Genomic DNA, 10,956 nt, shown 5'->3' with positions numbered 1-10,956 from the left:
TTTTCCTTTGTTTTTGCTGTATTTTCCTTATTCCCGATGGCCAGCCAATCAGCAGAATGGTCGAAGAGTAAATTAGGTATAAGAATCGTCAAAATTCTCAAAGAAACGATTATTTTATGCACAGTTTGAGAAAATTAATCAAGATTTTCAAAAAAAATTCAATCAAAAAACTTAATGAAACTATTCAATTCATGCATAATTTATTCTTTTTCTTGGTATGTTTTGACGATGCTAATAATTTTTTTAACAATTAGCTTGTATAAATCAACTCAAAATTTTTCTGTTTTTCTGCTTTTGGACTCATTCTGCTCTTAGACCATTCTGCTTATTGCTCCGCCTCCGTTCATACAGTATTTGTCTGCTTACTGACGAGGGGTGCCGGACATGAAGCCGATGGGACTTCAAGCCGAAACGTAAAGTTAGGGACTTCAAGAAAATTGAATCATTTGAAAAATTTCGTGAGGAAATTCCCATTTTCATGATCTTTCTTCAGTAGTTACAGGTACTTTCATAAAATTATCCTCCAAATGTGATGTTTAGGAAAGTTCAAAAATAAAAAACGTTTGACAGCAATTTTCTTGTTTATAACTTATGCATTTCAAAACCGGCTGATATTATTAACGGATGCCAATCCTAAGTGATTCATTGTCATGAATAACGCTTATTATGGACTAAACTTGCCTAAATTTTTGAAAAGCTTCTGGTTTTTGATGAAAAAATAGCGATTTGAGGTGCTTGTAAAGTTTCAATTTCGGCCTGAATTCCCTTCGGCTTGAAGTCACGTCGGCTTGTTGTCCCAGACCCTTAATGAGTAGGAATACGCGGTTATCTAGATACAGACGGGTGCCGAACATCTGGCCGACGGGAATTCAAGCCGAATAGTAAAATTAGGGACTTCAAGCCGAAAATGTTCTCATCAGGTCATAAAATATGAATAATTTGAAAACTTTCTCGAAAAATTACTCAATTACATGATCTTTCTTCAGTAGTTATTGGCGTTTTCATAAATTTTGAGCCTCCAAATGATGTTTAGGAAAGTTGAAAAAAAACACGATTCAATCAATTTTCTTGTTAATAATTTATGCATTTCAAAAACCGACTGATATTATTAACGGATGCCAATCCGAAGTGACTTATTGTCATGAATGACGCTTCCTCTGGTCTAAACTTACCTCAAATTTTTAAAAGCAACGTTTTTCTGATAAAAAAATAGTGATTTGAGGTGTATGTAAAGTTTAAATTTCGGCCAGAAGTCCCCTCGGCTTGAAGTCCCGTCGGCTTGTTGTCCTAGACCCAATACAGACCGCACTCCAATTTTGAGCTACGGAGCTTGAATTTAATGCTCAAACAAATCCTTCTTGTGAAATTCACAAAACAACCAATGAGAGAGCAGCATGTGGTGTTCATGTTTATTCTATTCATTCACTTTCACTTGGCGAGAATTATTTGAGCGATTTGTTAATTTTCTTACTTTGTCAAGCAAAAAATTGCACCTTGCATTATTTATTTACCAAAGTAGCAATTTATTGTATGAAAATTACTGAGGAATTTTTTTTGCGCCACAGTTATAAAGTTGAGCTTTTGCAAAAAAAAACTGTCCGAAAAGATAAAAGAAAGAAAGAAAGAATTTATTTCTCATTATATCCATAAATCATTATAAATTTTTACGAAAAATGAATTTTTCTTGTCTTACAAGTTACAAATAAAATTGATTTGATTCAATCTATGAGAATTTATTTTGATTATTTCAAATTTTATAGTTAAAAATTTTGAAGGAGTATTCTGCATTCTTTTTTTTAAATAGCAACTGCTAACTGTGTCGTCGTAATACAGCCATTTATGCAGCACAGCCCTTGCACCTTGACCTTACTGCAGTGCATTGGGTGAGTGGGCGGTTTCGATGAACTTGGACGCTTCTGTATGTGCTGGAAACAGGTCATCAACGGACACGCCAGTGGAGGAAATGGGGTCTGTAGTGAATCTGGCTGCTGAGATGGCCGCCAACAAGCGTCTCTACTCGTTGAAGATGGATGACGGGGGCGGGGGTGATGTGCACATGAACATGAACAGCGTGGGCTGTAAAGCAGACACCAATGCAAACTCCACCACCGATGGCCCCCCTCCCCCTCTCCACTGCCACTCGCAGTCGCACTCGTCCTTTTTGGCCATGGGGATGGGGGGCTATGAGGAGGTGGCCATCCAGACAGAAAGCGTGGACAACTGTGAGCCATGTGAGACTGGATCCCACCTCCTACTGGAGGGAGTGGTCTGGCACGAAACTCAAGATGGTAAGCAGTCAAGTTCGCCATTACCATTCCATCCAACAAACTCACTCCCACAAACTGTGCGTAACCACAGCCGGATAGCCGAAAGAACTAAAAAATTCTTGTTAGGGTCATTAGCAAAACAAAATTTGACTAAAAAAATAATTCGTCGCAAAATTTGGACCACTTTTGTTCGAACGATTAAGCGAACTTTTTTTTGCAACTTAGCTAGCAAAAATCTAATAGAGTCAAAACATTTTCTATGCGAAAAAGTTTTGATTTCATGGAATTATAAAGCAATATAAATGCGACTACTTCGATGGCGTAATATTTTTTTCGGCTATCCGGGAAAGGGGCGTTCAACAGTGCCGAAGTACAACAGTGTCGAAACTGAAAATATGTTCATCAGCTCCGAAAATTGTGGATATTTGATTTGAAAATTTTGAGTTCTGTTTGCGAATTGGGTGAAGTCCCATTTGTACCAACGTTCATTTGTACCAAAATGAAAAATCGGTCCCAATTGTACCAAAATTATTCAACTCGATTTCTGATTGGTCGAATTGTGAGCCAACGAATTATTACGTTAATTTTCTTTTTTTCAAACAGATTAAAACTAAACAGCAGAATAGTGACCGACGTGTTGCGAGCTTGCCAACAGAGGGTAGGACTCTATACGAAAATTCCACCGGCGACCTTAAACCGCGACTCGGCTAATTTATTCTTTTGACCAATTGAAAAGATTTGGGACTAGCGACTGCTTTTTTATTTTGGGACCTCCGGGATTGATTTTGGGACCTATGAATACGCACCGTTCTGCATGAATGCTGTTTTGCTTTGCAGCGGAACCGATAGAAAAATTTGACAACTCGCTGAGTTAATTGTTTGTTCGGAAAAAATTATAACGCCGCGCTTGGGGAACTTTCGTTTGTTTAACAAGCGGCATCAATTAAAATGGCCAGTTTTGGCTTTTAAACTTCCGTCGACTTGAATTAAATTAGTTTTCAGTGACTTAGGGATAAAAAACAGCATTCAAAATAATTTCCGGCACTGTTGAACAGTGTTTTATTTGCGGTGCTGTTGTACTTCGGCACTGTTGTGCTGTCCTTCCTCCGGGAACAAATTTGTTTTGGCTATCCAACGAAAAATTATTTTTGATTCTCAGGGAACAAAGAGTTTATCCAGTGAATTAACAAATAAGACCAAATTTAAACAAGACTGCTCGTATCAGACTGCTTTTGAGGTTTATGGAGCAGTTATAACATAAAAAATTAAGTGTAATAAATTAAAATGAAGTTTTTTCTTAACGCCATATAAAGCACAATAGATTAGATTTTGCTCCTTGTAACAAATTAATTATGGCAAATAAGCTTCTCTACACCAATTTAGAACAGTTTCTAAGACGGATTAAATCTCCGCTTACGCGTTAGTAGGGCGAAATATATCGAGCGTTAATTGTCCCAAAGTGGCCAAAATGGCAATTTTTAAACCCCCATAACTTTACGAAAAATGATCACAGGTGAAATATCTTTTCAAATTTAAGCTCAAACCAACCTTTTGAATGATATAAGAAAATTCCGTCAAAAATGGCTAGTTGAAAAGTCACAATTTGTCTGAAGAAAAAAAGTCCCACCCCGAGCACAAATATTTCGTTACTTTCGTTTTGAAAGTAGGAACATTAAGTATCTTGAGATGAACGCAGGTAACATTCATCAAAAAAGTGTTCAAAAGCTAAATTTTTGGCCAAACTTTTCTCAATTACTTGCCTCCGTCGCAAAGTTTTGTCAAAAATAAAACCTTCACAGCGTTTCGGGGATAGCTCAACTTTAGTCGATCCCAAAAAGCTCGGTATTTTTCTGTTTTAAAGCAATCTTTTCACCATCATAAAATTTTTATATTCTCAGGATCTATAAATTAATTGGGATGGGGTTATGATAAGTAAAAGCTATATTTTTTATATTTTAATATTTAAAGCAATTAATTTTTGGTGTAGATCGAATCATTTTTTGGCTATCTGGAACAAAAAAGATTTCGGCTATCCGGGAACAAAAAAAATTTTCGGCTATCCGCGAATGAATTTATTGTTTAGCTATATGGGAACGATTTGGTTTCTCGGCTATCCGGGTATTCGGCTTCGTGACGTAACACCAAAATTTGGACCACCTTTACTCGAACGATTAAGCTATCTTTTTTTTTCGGAACTTAGCTCAGAAAAAATCCAAACTCTTAAAACATTTTCGATGCGTAATAAGTTTGGTTTCATAGAATTAAATGGCAAAAAGTGCGACCACTTTTATACGCAATATTTTTTTTTGTTTATCCGGGATTAATTTCTTTTTCAGTTATTCGTGAACAAAAATCTATTTTGGCTATCCAATAGCAAAATTTTTTTGGCCATCCGCGAACAATAATTTTTCGTAAACACACACACACCATAAACACGCACACACACGCACACTCAGAACTGAAATTTCAACTGAACTGGCGCTATGTTAGTTTTCTTGCCGCACCCGGCGTACCCGATTAACCGCTGAACTAGTGGTTCACCGGTTAATTAAGTCTAATTAAATAAAGATAGTAAAAACCAATGCCATCAAGAAAAAGTGAGCAGTTTTTGGTATTCAGAAACAAGGCTAGAGCACCAACCCTGGTAATTTGCCCCAAAAAATGTGCAAAAAAAGAGTTCTTCTTAATTTCGATTTTTTTTCCAAAAATTTCTCGATACTCATATGAGATAAACTTCATTCGGTCAGTTGATTGCGTGCAATGGATACATCAACTATCTACTTGCGTTTGCTAACGTCTTTTAGTATCGTTTTACCGTTTTTGCTTGGAGTGATAGCTCAATTGGTCATTACAGAGAAGACGGGGGACTATTGCTCAATTGGTCCCTCCCACACACACATCCACACAAAATTATCGTATTTCAATTTGTATTAATCGCTTTTCTCTTATAAAAATGTTAACTTTGAAAAAATCGTGGCTATACTCAAAATTCCTGAAAGAAAAACATTTTCTCCCGGGTTGATGAAAGATTGATCCTATTTTGTTCCCGGATAGCCGAAAGTTAAATGATAATTAACAAAAAAAAACATAATATGAGTTTGTACTGATTCCGCTGCGTTTGTATTCGGCACAAGAAGTATAGTGCGCGTGAATCAATTATACCATGAAACATATTTTAAACATAAAAAACATGTTTTTTTTAATGGTTTCAATGTTTTTTAAAGTCCCTTTTTCTGCTACTTTTTTTTCAAATTTATAAGCAAAACATGAAAACAGTGATATTGTTAATTAATCAATTCGCCACTTGAATTGCTTATGCAAAAAAGCATTTTTGTATGCTTTTTCTTCAATCAGTTGGTTTAGCAAGGACCTGTAGGTCATCCTAATGGTGAAACACTGTCGCTCTAAGCCACAAAACTGGAAAAAGTTCGTTATGTTTCTCATTTTGTGTTAAACATGTTTTTACTGTTTTAAACTGTTTTTTGCTCATTAGTTTCAAACAGTTGAAAACAAAGTCTCCCACCCTGAGTCGTAACATTCAGCCCTTCGCAATGATACGAGCAGTCTTGTTTGTCATTGGATTCACATCTTCGGCGAAATTTATAGTTATCGTGATAGCAGAGTTATTAGACAGGTTTGTCAAATCATCATAAGCTAGTTTTCCTCGTATATTTTCAAATATTAGAGTCGTCAATTGTTGGAGCTTGAATGCTCTCTTCTGAATATGCTAGATGCAGTCGCCGTCGCGTATTCTTTTGTTTTGTGTTTTTTTTTTGTGATAGTGATAAAAGCATGACTTGGTTGTTACCAGAAAGCTATATGAGTGCATAGCAACACCAGCGGATTTAGGGGGGGGGGGGGCGGACGCTTCCCCCCTAAGGAATTCGATCCGCTGCCGGCCTAAAGGGTCCCCTTTGTACTATTTTGAGAAATCCAATTTTGGTGACTGGCCCTAAAATTTTTCTAATGGCGCCTTTGGCGCCAATATATTTTAATTTTGAGGGGGAAGAACGCGCCGAAAAAACGCAATTTTTTGGTCAAAATTTTCCAATAATTGCCTTATAACAATTGCCTTTTTGGCCTGTTTTTTTTTCTTCAAAACTTTGCCTGCGGCGCAGAAAAAAAAGGTCAAAGTGGGGTTTTAATAGTGATTTAGGAGAGCTCAAAAAATCAATTTTTTGGTCGATCTAAAAAAAAAAGGTCGACGAAATTTTCGAAATTTTTCGAAAATCCGCCCCCCTCGAGAAAATCCTAGATTCGCCCTTGCATAGCAATAATCATCTTGGCCAGGCTTGGGTAAATAATAATTATTGTAAAAATTATTGCAATATAACTATTGCAATAATTTATTGTGACGAACATAATATTGCAATAATTTATTTTCCGAGTTTCTATACTGCACAAATTATTTGTGTTATCACAATTATTGGTCGTTGCTGAACTTTGTGGTTGTGCAAATATTGCATCATCCAGTTGTCGCGTTTTTATTGGTTTGTTACATTGAACGATCATTTAGCCTGGCGAAATATATTTTGCGACCTGAAAGAAAAAATCTAGCCCCCATGCATGTTCTTAAAACTTAATCATTCTTTTAGAGATGAAAAAGTTTTATGCTTTTTAGTTCGAATTCAAATTCATTCCACTATAATTTCCGAGAGCAATATTTAGCAATTATTTTAATAGTTTATTTTTTGATAGTCATATTGCAACAATTTATTAAAAGGGTTTGAGTACTGCAATAATTTATTTATGTCTGCAATAATGTTGCAATAAAATGTTACCCAGGCCTGATCTTGGACTATAAGAATGTGCAAATTGGTTCAATAAGGTGATCGTTAAGTGGAAAAGTAAAATTTTCCTAATCACTTGATTGGTAGGAGGAATTGAAATTTAATTTTCGCCTCAGTAAACGTTCGCCTCATGCTATACGACACATGGTAATATGCCGGTCCCCAAGCGATATATTTGTACAGAAATTTAGCACTGCGAGACTAAAAATGCATTTTTAGAACGGTTGCTTCAGTTTTCAAAGCTGAACCATTTTACGGCAGTAGATTTTTGCTGCAAAATTATCTACTGGAAGGCAAAATGGTATTTGTTCCGTTTTTCGGAGAAAGTAAGGAATATATATGATCGGGTGGTCTTTTTTATTCAGACCAATTCTCAGAAATATTTCCCTCGGGGGAGCGATCCATGGATCTTAGTGGTCCCAGAAGAGTAGGCTCACCAATAGTCTATCCTGGCTAAAAGATTTTTTTTTTGGTTCCAAATTATAAAAAATTGTTTTGAATATAATTAACTGTGGCAAATCTCCGACATCACAGTCCAGTATTCGTTCAAATTGCGGTCTCTTCTGCGGTAAAACTGCTTGACCGCCTCAATGTGGTAAATTTTCTGTTTAGTATTTTTCGGAAATGTGTTTAAAACAATACTTTTTCGTTTTGTATCTCTCAAAAGTGTATTTAAAACAATCATTTTGCGTTGTGAATAGCTAATATATTTTCGGCGCTGTGAATAGCTTTATAATTTTTGGCGTTGTGAATAACTTTATAATTTGCGGCGTTGTGAATATTCGGCGCTGTAGGAGTACACCACCTGGTTACATAGCAGTGTTTAGACAATCGCGTATTTTTACTCGTCACTAAGTAGACAAATACTGTATTAACCAATCAGAATCGAGACAAGGAAGAAATTAATAAATAATAATTATTTATTTCGAAAATTTGCTTTCTCATCTCGATTCTGATTGGTTCATACTGTATTTGTCTGCTCACTGGCGAGTAGGAATACGCGGTTGTCCCTGATACGAGCAGTCTTGTTTTATTATTAATCAGAATCAGTCAACAATTGTTTATTGTTCCGACTTTAGAAGAAAACGGATCATTTGTGCTCGGTGTGGTTTTTTTTATTCAGTCAATTTTTTGCCGATCGAAATAATAGTTTTCAACTTGAATTTTTATAGCCACTTGAAGATATTGACTTTCGGAGTTCAAATTTAAAAAGATATTTTACCTCCGATTATTTTTTTAAAAGTTCAGGGGGTTTGAAAATTGCCAAATTGGCCATGTTCTGTAATCAATTATGCGATCTTTGAAGAGTTTATTCATAATGCTGAGAGGATTATTTATGGGTGGGGAATTATCCCACACAACCAAATCGTTCCATATTGAATTGAGGCTAGCTAATCGGTCGTATTAGTTTCGTACAACTCGAAATTTGATATTGTCCAAAATTATAGGTTTTCAATATTTTCTTTCCCGAAAATTATTTGATATGAACTTAGGGACAGCAGGGTTGAGAAAAAACGTTGTTTATCGAAAAAATCGATTAAACAGCGTTTTTTACATAATAAAAACATGTTTTATTGTTTTTTATAGTATTTTCAGCTCTAACTAACGCCCTCATACCCAGGGGTGGGAAAACGTCCCCCCTCCCATCCCCCTCGGGGATTTGACACCCTGCCAACCCAAAGGGTCCCCCCTTTGTACTATTGTGAGATATCCATATTTGGTGACGGAGTCAGATAATCATCTCTTCTTTTTGCTACAATATGTTCAAGATGATTCGATGCAGCATTGCAGAGATCGAGCCTACTCAATAAGGGAAGGTGGCTCATGCCCCTATCGCAGCGGTTCGACTCCCAGACAAAGCTAGTTTTTTGCGATAAAAGTTTAAAAATAAAAAAACACTGTTTTTTATTTTCTGTTTCAAAACGTATTTTTTTGCCTTGTTTTAAAACATGTTTTAAAACATTCCCAACCCTGAGGGACAGTCGGAACATTCAGGGCTTTGCCTTGATACCCGAGCAGTCTTTTTTAGGCACTGGAATGAAATTTTCAGCCAGTCAGTCTTGTGAATTTTACGCGCAGCATCTTAACTTGATACAAAAACCTCCGCCCAGAAAGCATTCATCATCATCCATTAAATATTTACGATATTTCCAAAGAGGAACTCAAGTTACGTCACGCAAACTGGAAATTTTTCAGATCTAATTAACAACCCCCTCCCCTTGGTTGCTATCTACTTGAGTATTTCTCATGTAAGTTCAATTCTATTCGTTAAATATAACAGTTGTTGAAATTTAGAGCTTTCTAGTAATTGAGAATTTTTCATTTTCCTGCGTTTTGATATGTCAAAGGCTTATTTTTGAGGCTTTCGAAGAAACTGAGGAATATATGTGCTCGAGGTGTTTGATGTTCCGGTTTTCGAAAAAAAAGCTTCTGAATCCGCTACTACTATTATTGATATTTTGATTGCATGATAATTGTGTGATTATTCTGTTTGAACTAGTGGTTCGATTCTTATTATTACCCTTTTTTTATGTGTTAGGTCAGTCATAACGTGGGCGTTGCGATGACTCTTTTTCCTTTTCGCCCCACCTCACAAAATCATAAATCTTATGGTGCAACGAGGGGCTTTACAAGAATATTAAGTATGAAGGCCAAATATGTTTGTCGATGTGCGTGAAGTAAATCGTGTATCAGTAAAGGGTACCGACGCTTCAAGCCGAATCGTAAAATTAGAGACTTCAAGCCGAACATTTTGTCAAAAAGTTATGAAACATAATTAATTTGAAAACTTTCTAAATTTCATGAGCTTTCTTCACAAGTTATTGGTTTTTTCATAGTTTTTGAGCCTCTTATTGGTGTTTAGTAATTCCGCTTGCAATTAGCGAGCGTTATCAAATCGAAGTGAAGACTTTTTTCGGGTTAACAACTGGTTGAACAAAATCAATTGAATCACGATACAGCTGACATGATCAATTTCCTAAAAATTCAAATTTAACTAATGGGAGGTATTAGTTACTACATAGTAGTTTTAGGGGTTTGAAACTTTTTAAAATTTTCTAGAAAATCAGTTTTTTTTTCGGCTCAACTGGTATCTGCTCAAAGATTATATCGGCTTTGTTTACGCTTCTTAAGTTTTGCTCAGTTGCTAATTTGAATTTCAAATGTCTTGCCTGGCATGTTTGCCTAGAATTCGTTTTTGATAAAAACAGCTATTATGAAAGTGTATGAGATTGGGTTTTTTAATTTTTCTTTTTAGATGTTTTGAAAAATTTTTATCACTCTTTGCAAAATTTAGTTTTTTCTCAAAAACCTTTCTACCGATTTTCAAAAAGGGTATCCACAGAAAGAAGGCCTACCTTCTTCTTTACCTGCGTGCTGTCCTGGTCTCTTTTTGCTTAACTTTTTTGTCTACAGCCATCGAAAAAGGCTATGGGGGAATATTTGACCGATATTTTAAATTTTTTTCGTGTTCTCAAAAACTAACCGATAAAAATCTAAGATCTTGATTTTAATAAATAGAACTGCTTTGAAAAGCTCCCCTCCATAAGTGGCTACGGCCAAACTTTTTTTAGAAATAAAAAATGGCCCTCTTTATAGTCATTTTTTATTTTATTTTTACCGTTTTTCGAAACTTTTTTTTGGCTTTTCTCAAAAACTAATCTAACAAATGTTGTGGGTTCAATGGAGATAACGTATAGTGGGACCCCCCTGCAGAAGGGGCTACTCACAATTTTTTAACTCTCAAAGTTATTGTCCTCGGAAATGTCAATTTTTTGATTTTTCGAGCGTTCTCTTTCTAAATTTTATGAATTCTACCGAAAAATACCTTCAAATACCTTAGATTTTGGGTTCAATCCTAATTATGGACTCTGGGAAACCCTTTTGCTTACGCGGCTACA

General features: G+C 35.7%; 1 protein-coding gene across 2 annotated transcripts in view; it reads left to right on the top strand.

Moving 5' to 3' along the window:
- The first annotated feature begins 1,423 nt into the window (after positions 1-1,423).
- LOC134845350 (uncharacterized) overlaps positions 1,424-10,956 on the top strand; it is a 63,708-nt gene continuing 54,175 nt past the window's right edge. For both annotated transcript variants that reach the window (XM_063862314.1, XM_063862315.1), the window contains exon 1: positions 1,424-2,288. In XM_063862314.1, the coding sequence (XP_063718384.1) occupies positions 1,901-2,288 (388 nt within the window). In that variant the 5' untranslated portion in view covers positions 1,424-1,900. The remainder of the gene's footprint in view (positions 2,289-10,956) is intronic.

The sequence above is a fragment of the Symsagittifera roscoffensis genome, chromosome 1 (assembly GCF_963678635.1).
Source record: "Symsagittifera roscoffensis chromosome 1, txSymRosc1.1, whole genome shotgun sequence".
In the NCBI taxonomy this organism is placed as follows: domain Eukaryota; kingdom Metazoa; phylum Xenacoelomorpha; order Acoela; family Convolutidae; genus Symsagittifera; species Symsagittifera roscoffensis.
This window is presented reverse-complemented; position numbering and strand designations above follow the sequence as displayed.